General features: G+C 33.6%; 2 protein-coding genes across 2 annotated transcripts in view; both read left to right on the top strand.

Annotated features, from left to right (window-relative positions):
• The window catches only part of LOC126747124 (potassium voltage-gated channel protein Shaker), an 80,597-nt gene extending 70,855 nt beyond the window's left edge, over positions 1 to 9,742 (top strand). Inside the window, exons 8-9 of the mRNA XM_050455613.1 lie at positions 177 to 339; positions 5,042 to 9,742. Coding sequence (XP_050311570.1) covers positions 177 to 332 — 156 coding nt within the window. The 3' untranslated portion in view covers positions 333 to 339; positions 5,042 to 9,742. The remainder of the gene's footprint in view (positions 1 to 176; positions 340 to 5,041) is intronic.
• Positions 9,743 to 12,175: 2,433 nt separating this feature from the next.
• On the top strand, positions 12,176 to 17,514 carry LOC126747125 (probable mitochondrial glutathione transporter SLC25A40). Its single transcript, XM_050455614.1, has 5 exons — positions 12,176 to 12,387; positions 13,119 to 13,580; positions 15,262 to 15,458; positions 16,984 to 17,068; positions 17,142 to 17,514. The coding sequence occupies exons 1-5, from the start codon at positions 12,270 to 12,272 to the stop codon at positions 17,411 to 17,413; spliced, it is 1,134 nt and encodes a 377-aa protein (XP_050311571.1). The 5' UTR covers positions 12,176 to 12,269; the 3' UTR covers positions 17,414 to 17,514.
• Positions 17,515 to 17,516: the final 2 nt, after the last annotated feature.

Here is a 17,516-nt window from a genome sequence, read left to right as displayed (position 1 = left end):
TTGATACAGTCAAAGGCTTTACAAAAATCCCAATATCTTTGAAACTACTGTAAGGATTTTATTGATTTTAGTTTCATATGAAAGCCAGTGAGTTTCTTTATCAAAAAGGTCCTTATAAGTTTCCTCGTATCTACAGCATTACTTATCATTTTTTAACAAAAATGATCCGCCCCCAGGGGTCGCTGAGCGAGTCCTCGAGCGACCTGGTCGAGCTCGAGGAGGGTCTGCTGGTGACGCGAGATCAGCTGACCCGCAAACAGAACTGCAGCAACCCGACGTCGCGACGCCAAAATAACAACATTAATGCGGTTACCATGGAGACTGACGTTTGACTACAAGGTACTACTAGCTCTCACTCACTCACTCTTTTATTTTTTTTGCTCTAGTCTGTGCGGGTTTGCCAAGTTGTTTTTTCAAGGGGAGTTTTAGGGAATCGGAATTAAGGCAACAGCGTATCTATGAAGTTGAGTAGTCAGCTATGACATAATTTTAAATTTCCCGGGCAAAACTAACTGATTTTATTGGTATTCAAAGTGAACAGGGCGAAGAGTTGCCACTAGAGGAAAAGCGTTATAACTGTGCAATTTTTTAAAATAAATAAATGACATTATTAGTTATAGGTACTAAAATAGTGTAGGTATAAAGCTGCATAAGCATCTACAGCGTTTTTTTATTCAAAAGTGTCAAAGTTTTAAATTTCCCGCTAAGAAAAACAGTTATACTCAATAGGCAAGGTGATTGGGAGTGTGAATTTTCAAATTGAACTTGGTACAAGAAAAGCTTCATATCTTCACTGTTTTTTGAGATAAATTAGTCAAATAAGCAGCAATAGGTACTGTAATAATGAAAACTGGAGTTTTCTTAATAATTTGGTGCAAGTTTGGACAAATTTGGACAATTTTTGAGGGCGTTATGGGCGTTTTTGTACTTAGGGTCCAAAAAAAATTGAAAAATTGTTATCATCAACTTTGACTCCGTGTAAAAAATTTCTTATTAAGAAAATTGACTTGAAATATTGTTTTTCAAATAAATTGGAGTTTTCTTAATAATTTGGTGCAAGTTTGGACAAATTTGGACAATTTTTGAGGGAGTTATGGGCGTTTTTGTACTTAGGGTCCAAAAAAAATTGAAAAATTATTACCATCAACTTTGACTCCGTGTAAAAAATTTCTTATTAAGAAAATTGACTTGAAATAATATTTTTATAATAAATTGGAGTTTTCTTAATAATTTGGTGCAAGTTTGGACAAATTTGGACAATTTTTGAGGGAATTATGGGCATTTTTGTACTTAGGCTCCAAAAAAAATTGAAAAATTGGTACCATCAACTTTGACTCCGTGTAAAAAATTTCTTATTAAGAAAATTAACTTGAAATATTATTTTTATAATAAATTGGAGTTTTCTTAATAATTTGGTGCAAGTTTGGACAAATTTGGACAATTTTTGAGGGAATTATGGGCTTTTTTGTACTTAGGGTTCTAAAAAATTGAAAAATTGTTATCATCAACTTTGACTCCGTGTAAAAAATTTTTTATTAAGAAAATTGACTTGAAGTATAATTTTTATAATAAATTGGAGTTTTCTTAATATTTTGGTGCAAGTTTGGACAAATTTGGACAGTTTTTGAGGGAGTTATGGGCGTTTTTGTACTTAGGGTCAAAAAAAATTGAAAAATTGGTACCATCAACTTTGACTCCGTGTAAAAAATTTCTTATTAAGAAAATTGACTTGAAATATTATTTTTCAAATAAATTGGAGTTTTCTTAATAATTTGGTGCAAGTTTGGACAAATTTGGACAGTTTTTGAGGGAGTTATGGGAGATATGTTTTTGTACTTAGTTACTTTTTCAAATTAAACTTGGTACAAGAAAAGCTTTTATAGCTTCACTAGGTTTTAAGATAAATTAGTCAAATAAGCAGCAATAGGTACTGTAATAGTGTAGCTATGCAGCTATATAAACAGCTACATCAATTTCTCACTTAAAAGTGTCAAAATTTTAATTTTCTGATAAGATTAGCAGTTATTAGATCAAATGAAACATGGTTCAGAAAAAGCTCCATGACTTTACGGTTTTTTGAGATAAATTAATGAAATAAGCTGCAATAGGTACTGTGATAGTGTAGCTATGCAGCTATATAAACAGCTACATCAATTTTTCACTTAAAAGTGTCAAAATTTCAATTTTCTGATAAGTTAAACGGTTATTAGGTCAAATGAAACATCGTCTAGCAAATGTTTTATAACTTCAAGGTTTTTGAAGATACTGTAATGAAATAAACAGCAAAAGGTACTGACATGGTGTAGCTATACAGCTATATAAACAGCTACAAACATTTTTTAATCAAAAGTGTCCAAATTCAAAATTCTTTTAAGATAAACAATTATTAGTCCAAATGAAACATGGTCTAGAAAAAGCTTCATAACTTTACGGTTTTTCAGGATAAACTAATGAAATAAACAGCAGTGGGTGCTGGGATAGTGTAGCTATGTCGCTATATAGTCAGCTTCAGCGTATTTTTTATTTAAAGTGTCAAAATAATGATTCAAGTTGATCAGGAATTCAAGTTTTTTAATTAAAAGTATGCCTGGAAAATTCATCATAACTTCTCGGCTTTTGAAGAAAATTGACTTGAAGTATTATTTTTATAATAAATTGGAGTTTTCTTAATAATTTGGTGCAAATTTGGACAAATTTGGACAGTTTTTGAGGGAGTTATGGGCGTTTTTGTACTTAGGCTCCAAAAAAAATGAAAAATTGGTACCATCAACTTTGACTCCGTGTAAAAAATTTCTTATTAAGAAAATTGACTTGAAATAATGTTTTTCAAATAAATTGGAGTTTTCTTAATAATTTGGTGCAAGTTTGGACAAATTTGGACAGTTTTTGAGGGAATTATGGGCGTTTTTGTATTTAGGGTCCAAAAAAAATTGAAAAATTGTTACCATGAAATTTGACTCCGTGTAAAAAATTTCTTATTAAGAAAATTGACTTGAAATATTGTTTTTCAAATAAATTGGAGTTTTCTTAATAATTTGGTGCAAGTTTGGACAAATTTGGACAGTTTTTGAGAGAGTTATGGGCGTTTTTGTACTTAGGGTCTAAAAAAAATTGAAAAATTGTTACCATCAACTTTGACTCCGTGTAAAAAATTTCTTATTAAGAAAATTGACTTGAAATAATGTTTTTCAAATAAATTGGAGTTTTCTTAATAATTTGGTGCAAGTTTGGACAAATTTGGACAGTTTTTGAGGGAGTTATGGGCGTTTTTGTACTTAGGGTCCAAAAAAAATTGAAAAATTGGTACCATCAACTTTGACTCCATGTAAAAAATTTCTTATTAAGAAAATTGACTTGAAATATTGTTTTTATAATAAACTAGAGTTTTCTTAATAATTTGGTGCAAGTTTGGACAAATTTGGACAGTTTTTGAGGGAGTTATGGGCGTTTTTGTACTAAGGGTCCAAAAAAATTGAAAAATTGGTACCATCAACTTTGACTCCGTGTAAAAAATTTCTTATTAAGAAAATTGACTTGAAATATTATTTTTATAATAAATTGGAGTTTTCTTAATAATTTGGTGCAAGTTTGGACAAATTTGGACAGTTTTTGAGGGAGTTATGGGCGTTTTTGTACTTAGGGTCCAAAAAAAATTGAAAAATTGGTACCATCAACTTTGACTCCATGTAAAAAATTTCTTATTAAGAAAATTGACTTGAAATATTGTTTTTATAATAAACTAGAGTTTTCTTAATAATTTGGTGCAAGTTTGGACAAATTTGGACAGTTTTTGAGGGAGTTATGGGCGTTTTTGTACTAAGGGTCCAAAAAAATTGAAAAATTGGTACCATCAACTTTGACTCCGTGTAAAAAATTTCTTATTAAGAAAATTGACTTGAAATATTATTTTTATAATAAATTGGAGTTTTTTTAATAATTTGGTGGAAGTTTGGACAAATTTGGACCATTTTTGAGGGAGATATGGGCGTTTTTGTACTTAGGGTCCAAAAAAAATTGAAAAATTGGTACCATCAACTTTGACTCCGTGTAAAAATTTTCTTATTAAGAAAATTGACTTGAAATATTGTTTTTCAAATAAATTGGAGTTTTCTTAATAATTTGGTGCAAGTTTGGACAAATTTGGACAATTTGTGAGGGAGTTATGGGTGTTTTTGTACTTAGGCTCCAAAAAAAATTGAAAAATTGTTACCATCAACTTTGACTCCGTGTAAAAAAATTCTTATTAAGAAAATTGACTTGAAGTATTTTTTTTATAATAAATTGGAGTTTTCTTAATAATTTGGTGCAAGTTTGGACAAATTTAGACACTTTTTAAGGGAGTTATGGGCGTTTTTGTACTTAGTTTTTTAATTAAAAGTATGCCTGGAAAAATCATCATAACTTCTCGGTTTTTCCAGGTAATCTGATGAAATAAACGGTAGATGGTACTGAAATGATGCGGCTATGTAGCTATATAGACAGCTTCAACATATTTTAACTAAAACTATTAAAATTTTTCTCTTTCTCTAGATCCAAGCTGTGAATGTCTAAATAAAGGTGTGCCAGGAAAAATCCCAATAACTTTTCAGTTTTTTCAGATTAATGCATGAAATAAATTGCAATAAGTACTGAAAAGGTGTAGCTATGCAGCTGCACACTCAGCTACAACATTTTATTATGAAAAATGGGCAAAATTTGATAATAACAATTGACACCCCAAATTATTTATAATCAATACACATAGCGATCAGGGACATGAATTTTCAAATAATTTACACTAACTGATTAGGGTCACGAGTTTCCAATTAAAAAAATTAAACCAGTAAAACAATATACCGTTATTAAATACTTGGTGCAAAACGTGGCAACCCTGTACGGGTCCATACGACAGCCACCTCGGTTAAAAAAGAGAGACCGAGGGCGGCCCCGATTATCGAGCGAACGCCGCGTTCCCATAGTAACGAAACCGGGGGGGTTGGGTGGGTGAGGGGGTGAACAAAAAACGCCGCCCAATCGAATTAAATTAAATTTTTTGTCACAGTGATGGATGCTCGTCTGCGTCCCCATTACTACTACTACTACTACTACTGCTACCACCACTATAACACTTGGGGCGGCACCACAGCAGCCGCCGCCCAGTTCGCCATCATCGCCGCCCTTTTTCATCATCATCGTCATCGCAGCCGCCGCCTCCATCAGCCCTACGAGAGCCGCCCTTTAGTAGTACTTCTCTTATTAATTATTAACGTTTGCTACGGTAGACGGAGACGACGGCGAAGAAGAAGAAGAAGAAGAAGACGGAGAAGGAAAATTCGTCCTCCCTTCTACGTTACCGCCCCCCCGTCGCCCTTAAATAGCCAAATATTGTTGTTGTTGTTGTTGTTGTTGATGTTGATGTTGTGGTACGGTAGTAGTGCGGCGTCCGATAATAGTGTCGTTTATTTAAGTGGAGGAAAACTGTGGGTGATGACGAACAATCGTGGTAGGACCGAGAAAAGGGGCGGGCCCATGCCGCCGCCCACCGCCCCAACAAAACTGTTACTACGTCAAATTTTTACCCCGTTTAGGACTTTTTTTAGTGTGATCTTGATTTTTTTTTAGGGGGGGTGGTCGCCCCCCTGTTGCCGCCGCCCCCCGTGATAACTGTATTATATTATTATTGATATGGTGCGACTGATGTGTAATTAAACTCGTTTTTATTAGGGTGAGATATCCTGCCAAAAAAATAATAAATAAATTATTATTACGATATAATAATAATAATAATTAAATGATACCTTAAGGGTTTAGATTAAACAAGAAATCGCCATAATTTAATGAATCGAGTCGAAGCCAACAGCAAGGGAGAGGGGGGCGTCGCGGGGTCGCCCTCCACTTGACAGCAAACGTGTTTTTTATCTGTGATAATCACGCATGATTGAAATATCAAAGGGGCGGCACACCATTAATAAAAAACAATTTTTACTACTACTATTGCTTAGTGCTAAACAGCCCCCCTCTTCTTATCCGCCCCCCCCTGTTCCGTAGGCCGCCCTTTCAATAATTTTTGATGTGCCGCCCCAATAAACAAAAGACGCCCTCCTCTCTCCTTACTATCCTCCCCCCTTCTCCCCCCCGCGACGTCGATGCTGCGTAGTTGTGCTCGCTCACTCACTCACAGCGACTTTTCAAAGAGAGAGAAAACTATAGAGTTAAACTATGACAAAACCAATAAAAAAAAAAGGAAAAAATTAAATAAAAAAAGTGTAATTAATTAATTAATTAATTAAAATAATTATTATAATGAAATAAATAAATAAAAATTAGTTTCCGGCACTGTTTTAAGTGCTCGTATTTTTGGGCTGTGTGAAGCTTATTTACTACTCCCGGGGTTGGATTAGCTTTAGCCCTCGTTACATATCCACCCGCGTAGAGGGGCAGACCGGGCCGTAATTTTTTCGATTGTTTTTGGGTTTTTTTTTTTTTGGTTTTTTTTGGGTTTTTTCGGGCTCAGTGCGGTCCTGGATTGATTCGTTTGTTTTTCCAGTGCATTTTGCGTATTTACATCGATCAGGGACGTGAATTCTCCAATAAACCTTTCCTTAATTAAAGTTCTATAACTTCTAGGTAGTTTCAAGCATTTAAATGAAATAAATGGTTTCTTATAGGGAAATGGTATAGCTATAGAGCTATGTAGCTTAATTTCTTAAATTTCCTGAGTTTCCACACTTTTAACCCCTTCAAACTTTAAGAATTTTTATTCAGACCGACCAGGGACCCGAATTCTCAAATAAATCCTCTCTGAGTTAAATTACTATAACTTTGACTCAGTTTGAGATATTTTAATGAAATAAAAAGCCTCTAGTAGGAAACTAGTGTAGCTATACAGCTATGCAACTGAATTTCTTAAATTTCCTGAGTTTCCACCCTTTTCACCCTTTCAAATTACAAGAATTTGTATTCAGACCGACCAGGGACTCGAATTCTCAAATAAACCCTCTCTGAGTTAAATTACTATAACTTTGACTCACTTTAAGATATTTTAATGAAATAAACAGCCTCTAGTAGGAAAATAATGTGGCTATACAACTATATAGCTTACTTCCCTAATTTCCTTAAATTTCTACCCCTTTTACCCATTATTCTTGACTTAATCTTTGAGAGCTTGTAAAAAAATTCCCCATTAGAAATATTGACTTGGATTGTTCTTTAAATTAAAACAAAAAGATTTCTAAACGAATTTAGGTAACCTTAAACAAATTTGGACAATTTTTGAGGAAATTATGGAGGTTTTTGTACTGGATGTCCTAAAAATTTGGTCAATTTTCACCATCATCTTTGACAGCCTGTAAAAAATTATTTTTTTAGAATATTGACTTGAAATGTTTTTTAAAATATAAACTGAAGCTTTCCAAACAAAACAAGGTCACTTTAAACAAATTTGGACCATTTTTGAGGAAATTATGGAGGTTTTTGTACAGGGTGTCCACAAAATTTGGTCAATTTTCACCATCATCTTTGACAGCTTGTAAAAAATTAATTTTTTAGAATATTGACTTGGAATGTTTTTTAAAATATAAACTGAAGTTTTCCAAACAAAATAAGGTCACTTTGAACAAATTTGGACCATTTTTGAGGAAATTATGAAGGTTTTTGTACAGGGTGTCCAAGTAATTGAAAAAATTTACACCATCATATTTGACTGCCTGTAAAAAATTCCTTATTTAAAGTATTGATTTGGAATGTCTTTTAGAATATAAATTGAAGTTTTCCTAATAAAATAGGACAACTTAAAGTGAATTTGGACCATTTTTGAGGAGATTATGGACGTTTTAGTACAGGATGTTCAAAAAATTGGAAAAATGTTCGCCATCTCATAAGCTTCTCTATAATTAAAGTCTCATAACTTTAAGTAAATTTTACATATCTAGATGAAATAAATCGCTTCTTATAGGGAAATACTGTAGCTATACAGCTATATAGCTTACTTCCTTAATTTCCTTGAATTTCCACCATTTTCATCCCTTCAAAGTTCAAAGATGTATCTTCTAACTGACCATGGACTCAAATAAATCTCCTTTGAGTTAAATTACCATAACTTTGACTCACTTTGAGATATTTTAATCAAACAAACAGCCTCTAGTAGGAAAATAATGTGGCTATACAACTATATAACTTACTTCCTTAATTCCCTTCAATTTCTACCCCTTTTACCCATTATTTTTGACTTAATCTTTGAGAGCTTATAAAAAATTCCCCATTAGAAATATTGACTTGGATTGTTCTTTAAAGTAAAACAAAAGGATTTCTAAACGAATTGAGGTAACCTTAAATAAATTTGGACTATTTTTGAGGAAATTATGGAGGTTTTTGTACAGGGTGTCCAAAAAATTTGGTCAGTTTTCGCCATCATCTTTGACAGCGTGTAAAAAATTAATTTTTCAGAATATTGACTTGGAATGTTTTTTAAAATATAAACTGAAGTTTTCCAAAGAAACTAAGATAACTTTGAACAAATTTGGACAATTTTTGAGGAAATTATGGAGGTTTTTGTACAGGGTGTCCACAAAATTTGGTCAATTTTCGCCATCATCTTTGACAGCCTGTAAAAAAATAATTTTTTAGAATATTGACTTGAAATGTTTTTTAAAATATAAACTGAAGTTTTCCAAACAAATTCAGACAACTTTGAAGAAATTTTGACAATTTTTGAGGAAATTATGGAGGTTTTTGTACAGGGTGTCCAAGAAATCGAAAAAATTTACACCATCATATTTGACAGCCTGTAAAAAATTAATTTTTTAGAATATTGACTTGGACTATTTTTTAAAATATAAACTGAAGTTTTTCAAACAAACTAAGACAACTTTGAACAAATTTGGACCATTTTTGAGGAAATTATGGAGGTTTTTGTACAGGGTGTCCAAGAAAATGAAAAAAATTACACCATCATATTTGACAGCCTGTAAAAAATTCCTTATTTAAAATATTGATTTGGAATGTCTTTTAAAATATAAATTGAAGTTTTCCTAACAAATTAAGACAACTTAAAGCGAATTTGGACCATTTTTGAAGAAATTATTGACATTTTAGTACAGGATGTCCAAAAAATTAGAAAAATGTTCGCCATCTCATAAGCTTCTCTATAATTAAAGTCTCATAACTTTAAGTCAATTCTACATATCTAGATGAAATAAATGGCTTCTTATAAGGAAATACTGTGGCTATACAGCTATATAGCTTACTTCCTTGGTTTCCTTGAATTTCCACCCTTTTCAACCCTTCAAAGTTCAAAGATGTATCTTCTAGCTGACCAGGGAGTCAAATAAATCTCCTTTGAGTTAAATTGCCATAACTCCCACCCAGTTTAGGCATTTATTAGTGCAATAACGCACCTATATAACCGCCTCCCTTTTTTTCTCAATTAATTAATAATTACCGTGAGAGGACTGTGAATGAACATATCATCTTATAATAGGGTTCGTTTTAAAGCCTCTTGGAGTAAACGGGGTCATTTGTGCATTATTTGAGCGGGTTTACACTGCAGGCTTTAAATCGAACGACAGTTGATTTAGTGTCTTCATATCATAGGACGTGCGTGTCATATCGTGTGAGTTTAGGTTTTTCTTTTGTTATTTAAGGACCGTACTAAGGCCGAAAAGCCGCCCTCGCAATTTTAATTAAATAAAAACGAAACCGCTGTAATCATATTAATTGTGTAGATAATCAAATAATCAAAAAACAAAAAAAATAATAAAGAAAATATGAAAAAAAAACAACCCGAACAATAATTTTTTCGGTTTTTGTTGTTTTTTGTTTTTGTGATGTATGAAACCCGCAAGACACGATTTAAAAAATCAATTTTCGGTTAATTTTTGTTTTTTTTTTTTCAAATGAAAACAAACGAATCCGCGGGCGGCATTTGTTTTTTTTCTTTTTTTGATCTGACGCCCCCGGATTCGTTGTCGATATAATAATAATAATAATAATAATAACAGACAGAAGAGAAAAACAAACAAACAAACCACCACATAAGTTTAATTTAATTAATTTATATTTTGAATCTGTATGGATCTAGTCATGTTTGTTACAATTTAAAATATTTTATAAATGTTGATTAATATACGACATTCCTATTTCAGAAGGATGTTTCATTGTTTTGTGCCTTAAGTCCTTTCAGTCTTAATAAGAACTTTGGCAACCTGTAAAAAATTCCCTAATAAGAATATTGACTTAATGTAAATTTTAAAATAGAAACTGAGGTTTTCCAAACAATTTGAGGTATTTTTGAATAAATTTGGACTATTTTTGAGGAAATTATGGAGGTTTTTGTACAGGGTGTCAAAAAAATTGAGAAAATTTTTACCATCATCTTTGAGAGCCTGTAAGAAATTCCCTATTAACAATATTGACTTGGAATCTGTTTTAAAATAAAAACTGAAGCTTTCCAAAGAAACTGAAGCAACTTTGGACTAATTTGGACCATTTTTGAGGAAATTATAAAGGTTTTTGTACAGGGTGTCAAAAAAATTGAGAAAATTTTTACCATCATCTTTGAGAGCCTGTAAGAAATTTCCTATCAACAATATTGACTTGGAATCTCTTGTAAAATAAAAACTGAAGTTTTCCAAAGAAACTGAAGCAACTTTAAACTAATTTGGACTATTTTTGAGGAAATTATGGAGGTTTTTGTACAGGGTGTCAAAAAAATTGAGAAAATGTTTATCATCATCTTTGAGAGCCTGTAAGAAATTCCCTATTAAGAATATTGACTTGGAATCTCTTTTAAAATAAAAAATGAAGTTTTCCAAAGAAACTGAAACAACTTTGGACTAATTTGGACTATTTTTGAGGAAATTATGGAGGTTTTTGTACAGGGTGTCAAAAAAATTAAGAAAATTTTTACCATCATCTTTGAGAGCCTGTAAGAAATTCCCTATTAAGAATATTGACTTGGAATCTCTTTTAAAATAAAAAATGAAGTTTTCCAAAGAAACTGAAACAACTTTGGACTAATTTGGACTATTTTTAAGGAAATTATGGAGGTTTTTGTACAGGGTGTCAAAAAAATTGAGAAAATTTTTACCATCATCTTTGAGAGCCTGTAAGAAATTCCCTATTAACAATATTGACTTGGAATCTCTTTTAAAATAAAAACTGAAGTTTTCCAATGAAACTGAGGCAACTTTGGACTAATTTGGACTCTTTTTGAGGAAATTATCAAGGTTTTTGTACAGGGCGTCAAAAAAATTGAGAAAATTTTTACCATAATCTTTGAGAGCCTGTAAGAAATTCCCTAATAACAATATTGACTTGAAATCTCTTTTAAAATAAAAACTGAAGTTTTCCAAAGAACCTGAAGCAACTTTGGACTAATTTGGACTATTTTTGAGGAAATTATGGAGGTTTTTGTACAGGGTGTCAAAAAAATTAGAAAAAATTTTACCATCATCTTTGAGAGCCTGTAAGAAATTCTCTATTAAGAATATTGACTTGGAATCTCTTTTAAAATAAAAACTGAAGTTTTCCAATGAAACTGAAGCAACTTTGGACTAATTTGGACTATTTTTGAGGAAATTATGGAGGTTTTTGTACAGGGTGTCAAAAAATTGAGAACATTTTTACCATCATCTTTAAGAGCCTGTAAAAAATTTCCTATTAACAATATTGACTTGGAATCTCTTTTCAAATAAAAACTGAAGTTTTCCAAAGAAATTGAAGCAACATTGGACTAATTTGGACTATTTTTGAGGAAATTATGGAGGTTTTTGTACAGGGTGTCAAAAAATTGAGAACATTTTTACCATCATCTTTAAGAGCCTGTAAAAAATTTCCTATTAACAATATTGACTTGGAATCTCTTTTCAAATAAAAACTGAAGTTTTCCAAAGAAATTGAAGCAACATTGGACTAATTTGGACTATTTTTGAGGAAATTATAAAGGTTTTTGTACAGGGTGTCAAAAAAATTGAGAAAATTTTGACCATCATCTTTGAGAGCCTGTAAGAAATTCCCTATTAAGAATTATGACTTAGAATATTTTAAAACTAATAAAATAACAAAAATATCGATTTAAAACATCATTTTAACAACAAATTAAACTTTTCTTAACGCGCCCTCTCTGGATAAGTCGTGCAACCGCGCGTTCCACCCATCCCTACTACGGGCCCATCCCTAACCGTTGACAAACGTCAATTGTCACTATTGAACTTAACCTGAAAAAAAAACAAAATTAAATCCACTCGACGCCAGTTTTTCCGCGGAAAATCGTCGATTTTAATGCGGAAATCATGACTGACAACATGGAGGAGCCCCAGGTGATCGACTACGACGACCCGAAGTATCGAATTACCCCCGGGCAACAGGCGGCGGCCTCTTGTACCGGCGCCCTACTCACCTCACTGATCAGTAAGTCGAGGTCATGTTTTGAGTAATTTGAGTGATAATTGCGTTTCAAGTGCTTAGATCGGGTTGGTTTTTGTTTTAAAACGTTATTTGGAGTGTTCTGAAGCTTTTGGTGTACAAATCATGAAAATCCATGCGGTAGAAGCTTATTTATGCATGTTTTTGGAAATTGTGTCCGAGGGGCAAGAGGGCCTTAGGTAACTTGGGTCATAACTTCACTTGTAGTAGTCAGAGCTTGTTGATTTTCGTTTTAAAAGTTTCTTTGGAGTGTTCTGAAGCTTTTGGTGTAAAACTCATTAAAATCCTTAGAGTAGAAGATTATTTATGCATGTTTTTGGAAATTGTGTCCGAGAGGCAAGAGGGCCTTAGGTAACTTGGGTCATAACTTCACTTCTATTACTCAGATCTTCTTGATTTTTGTTTTAAAAGTTTCTTTGAAGTGTTCTGAAGCTTTTAGTGTAAAAATTATGAAAATCCGTGCAGTAGAAGCTTTTTTATGCATGTTTTTAAAAGTCATCTCCGAGGGGACAGAGGGTCCCACATAACTTCGGTCATAACTCCACTCCTACTGCTCCGATCGGGTTGATTTTTCTTTTAAAAGTTTCCTTGGAATATTCTTTAACTTCCATTAAATAAATCATGAAAATCCCTTGCATAGAAACTTTTTTATCCAATTTCTTGGAAATCATGCCGAGTAAGTAAAAAACCAACTAACACTCGCTCTCCCCCCTTAGTGACCCCCCTGGACGTAATCAAAATAAGACTGCAGTCACAACAGCAGGTCCCGACCAACTGCTACTTATACTGTAGCAGTTTGATGGACCACATTTGCAGTTGTCAACCTACAGATCCGAGGAACCCGTGGTACAAGACCCCCCCCACCCAATTCAACGGTACCCTGGACGCTTTCGTGCAAATCGGCCGTTCGGAGGGCATCGGTTCGTTGTGGAGCGGCCTGAGTCCCACCCTGGTGCTGGCCATACCCGCCACCATTTGCTACTTCGTCACCTACGAACAGTTGCGGATCAGGCTGAAGTCGTGGTACAATTCGGGGAAAATGTTCGGGGAGGGGGCGAAGCAGCCCTATTGGATCCCGTTGGTGTCCGGGGCGACGGCCCGTGTGGTCTCCGTCACTCTGGTGAGCCCCCTGGAACTTATCCGGACCAAGATGCAGTCGCAGAAGTTGAGTAATTTAGGTAAGAAAGATGTTTGAAAAATTATTGGTACTGTCAAGTTTGACTTGCCGTAAAAAGTTTGTTATTAGGAAAATTTAGTTGAAATGTTGTTTTTTAAATAAATTGGAGCTTTTTTAATAATTTGCTAAAAGTTTGAGTAAATTTGGACCATTTTTGAGGGAGATATGGGCGTTTTTGTACTTAGGGTCCAAAAAAATTGAAAAATTGGTACCATCAACTTTGACTCCGTGTAAAAAATTTCTTATTAAGAAAATTGACTTGAAATAATATTTTTATAATAAATTGGAGTTTTCTTAATAATTTGGTAAAAGTTTGAGTCAATTTGGACCATTTTTGAGGGAGATATGAGCGTTTTTGTACTTAGGGTCCAAAAAAATTGAAAAATTGGTACCATCAACTTTGACTCCGTGTAAAAAATTTCTTATTAATAAAATTGACTTGAAATATTATTTTTATAATAAATTGGAGTTTTCTTAATAATTTGGTGCAAGTTTGGACAAATTTGGACCATTTTTGAGGGAGTTATGGGAGTTTTTGTACTTAGGGTCCAAAAAAATTGAAAAATTGGTACCATCAACTTTGACTCCGTGTAAAAAATTTCTTATTAAGAAAATTGACTTGAAATAATATTTTTATAATAAATTGGAGTTTTCTTAATAATTTGGTGCAAGTTTGGACAAATTTGGACAGTTTTTGAGGGAGTTATGGGCATTTTTGTACTTAAGGTCCAAAAAAAGTGAAAAATTGGTACCATCAACTTTGACTCCCTGTAAAAAATTTCTTATTAAGAAAATTGACTTGAAATATTGTTTTTCAAATAAATTGAAGTTTTTTTAATAATTTGGTGCAAGTTTGGACAAATTTGGACAGTTTTTGAGGGAGATATGGGCATTTTTGTACTTAGGGTCCAAAAAAATTGAAAGATTGTTACCATCAACTTTGACTCCGTGTACAAAATTTCTTATTAAGAAAATTGACTTGAAATATTATTTTATAATAAATTGGAGTTTTCTTAATAATTTGGTGCAAGTTTGGACAAATTTGGACCATTTTTGAGAGAGTTATGGGCGTTTTTGTACTTAGGGTCCAAAAAAATTGAAAAATTGGTACCATCAACTTTGACTCCCTGTAAAAAAATTCTTATTAAGAAAATTGACTTGAAATATTATTTTTATAATAAATTGGAGTTTTCTTAATAATTTAATGCAAGTTTGGACAAATTTGGACAGTTTTTGAGGGAGTTATGGGCGTTTTTGTACTTAGGGTCCAAAAAAATTGAAAAATTGGTACCATCAACTTTGACTCCGTGTAAAAAATTTCTTATTAAGAAAATTGACTTGAAATATTATTTTTATAATAAATTGAAGTTTTATTAATAATTTGGTGCAAGTTTGGACAAATTTGGACAGTTTTTGAGGGAGTTATGGGAGTTTTTGTACTTAGGGTCCAAAAAAATTGAAAAATTGATACCATCAACTTTGACTCCGTGTAAAAAATTTCTTATTAAGAAAATTGACTTGAAATATTATTTTTATAATAAATTGGAGTTTTCTTAATAATTTGGTACAAGTTTGAGTAAATTTGGACAGTTTTTGAGGGAATTATGGGCGTTTTTGTACTTAGGATCTAAAAAAATTGAAAAACAAAAAAAGGTAATTAAACAATTGAATAAACATCGTAGAACTGAGGGAGGCCCTGAAAAACTTAGTGAGGACCGACGGGGTGAAGGGGCTTTGGAGAGGCATCACCCCCACCCTGCTGCGAGACGTGCCCTTCTCCGCCATCTATTGGATGAGTTACGAAGCGACGAAGGAATTCATGGGGGCCAAAAATCCCACTTTGATGCAGACTTTTATAGCGGGGGCCGTCAGCGGTAGCGTGAGTACCATTCGGAACCATTTTACAATGTAAACTTGGGTACCGTCAGAGCAAGAGAGACAGCGATATTAGTTATACTGGATAAGATAAGATGTGCACTGTTTTATGATGAATGGAGACATAACTTTGGAACCAATTAAAATATCCTCGCGGTTCTTTTAGATTCGTGTTAAGGGATTCCTGAGGATGGATTAGAGGGTAGAAACGTCCCTCTGGGTGGAAAATTGGGGTAGTTAAGGCCCTTTTAGTTGGGGCTCATTTTTTCCCTAGCCTTAAAATAAAAGTTCACTTTTCTTGTTCATATTTTCACTAAAAATTAGAATTTTTTAAAAAGAGTTTCACTCAAAGAAAACCCGTTTATTTCCGAACAATTTGGTACCAAAAGCATTTTTGTACCTCAAAAAATGTTTGAGTTAGAGGTGATTTTGTCCGACAAGACGGAATTTGAGGTGCAATATTAAGAATTAGACCCCTTAAGAGACATTTTTGGGCATAACTTGGGAACTAATTAAAATTTTTTCAAAATTCTTTCAGATTCGTGTTAAGGGATTCCTGAGGATGCATTAGAGGGTAGAAACGTCCCTCTGGGTGGAAAATTGGGGTAGTTAAGGCCCTTTTAGTTGGGGCTGATTTTTTCCCTAAGCCTTAAAATAGAAGTTCACTTTTCTTGTTCATATTTTCAAGAAAAATTGGAATTTTTCAAAAAGAGTTTCACTCAAAGAAAACTCGTTTATTTCCGAACAATTTGGTACCAAAAGCATTTTTGTACCTCAAAAAATGTTTGAGTTAGAGGTGATTATGTCCGACAAGGTACCAGACCCACCAAATTTGAGGTGCAATACCAAAATTTGTAGCCCTCGAGGGACATTTTTGGTCATAACTTGGGAACTAATTAAAATTTTCTCACAATTCTTTCAGATTCGTGCAAAGGGATTCCTGAGGATGGATCCGAGGGTAGAAACGTTCCTCTGGGTGAAAAATTGGGGTAGTTAAGGCCCTTTTAGTTGGAGCTCATTTTTTCCCTATGCCTTACAATAAATTTTCACTTTTCTCGTCTTTAAATTGGAATTTTCTTAAAAGAGTTTCACTCAAAGAAAACCCGTTTATTTCCGAACAATTTGGTACCAAAAGCATTTTTGTACCTCAAAAAATGTTTGAGTTAGAGGCGATTTTGTCCGACAAGGTACCAGACCCACCGAAATTGAGGTGCAATATCAAAATTTGTAGCCCTTAAGGGACACTTTTGGGCATAACTTGAAAACTAATTAAAAAATCCTCACGATTCTTTCGGATCCGTGTAAAGGGATTCTTGAGGATGGATTCGAGGGTAGAAACATCCCCCTAGGTCAAAAATTGGGGTAGTTACGACCCTTTTACTTGGACCATTATTTTTTTGCCTTAACAACATTTCCACTGCTTTCTATCGCTCTCTCTCTCACTCCCATCGCCTCGGCACCTATAAGGGTTTACATGCAAATAATTTCAACCCTTAAGGGCACATTTGAAGGCCAATTATTTCTTTTAGATCGCCGCAACCATAACTGTCCCGTTTGACGTGGTAAAAACCCATCAGCAAATAGAGTTCGGTTCAGCCCTACTAAACGATAAAGGTATAACTAATTTTCAAGTTGAAACGGTGTTGCCGGATGTACTGCGATGTTGCCAAACGTCTGATTTTTTCAGATACCAACGGGACGAAAAGAGCGAGATATAGGACGACCAGGGAGGTGATCAGGGGCATTTATCGGCAACAGGGGATCGGGGGGCTGTACAAGGGGCTCGCCCCCCGCCTGATCAAAGTGGCCCCCGCCTGCGCCATCATGATTTCCTCCTTCGAGTATGGAAAAGTGTTTTTTAACAGGTTAGCGCAACAACAACAACAACAACATAAGGAGGAAAACGGTTTAACGTCTGTTATGGGTAAATTTATGGAAAATGAGGCTAAACATGCATGAAAAAAAAAAGGAAATTCCCCACATTTTGTGATATATATGTGTATATATATATAGTTTGAGGTTATGTGCCGCAATTAGGGAGTAAATTTGATGTAAACGTTCC

Source organism: Anthonomus grandis, chromosome 19, assembly GCF_022605725.1.
Source record: "Anthonomus grandis grandis chromosome 19, icAntGran1.3, whole genome shotgun sequence".
NCBI classification, from domain to species: Eukaryota; Metazoa; Arthropoda; class Insecta; order Coleoptera; family Curculionidae; genus Anthonomus; species Anthonomus grandis.
This window is presented reverse-complemented; position numbering and strand designations above follow the sequence as displayed.

Bases quoted from the DNA above. Each gene is read 5' to 3' on its own strand.
- LOC126747125 (XM_050455614.1), top strand. From the start codon at position 12,270: ATGACTGACAACATGGAGGAGCCCCAGGTGATCGACTACGACGACCCG. The intron at 12,388-13,118 runs GTAAGTCGAGGT...CTCCCCCCTTAG, and splicing joins CCTACTCACCTCACTGATCA to TGACCCCCCTGGACGTAATC. The intron at 15,459-16,983 runs GTGAGTACCATT...TATTTCTTTTAG, and splicing joins CGGGGGCCGTCAGCGGTAGC to ATCGCCGCAACCATAACTGT.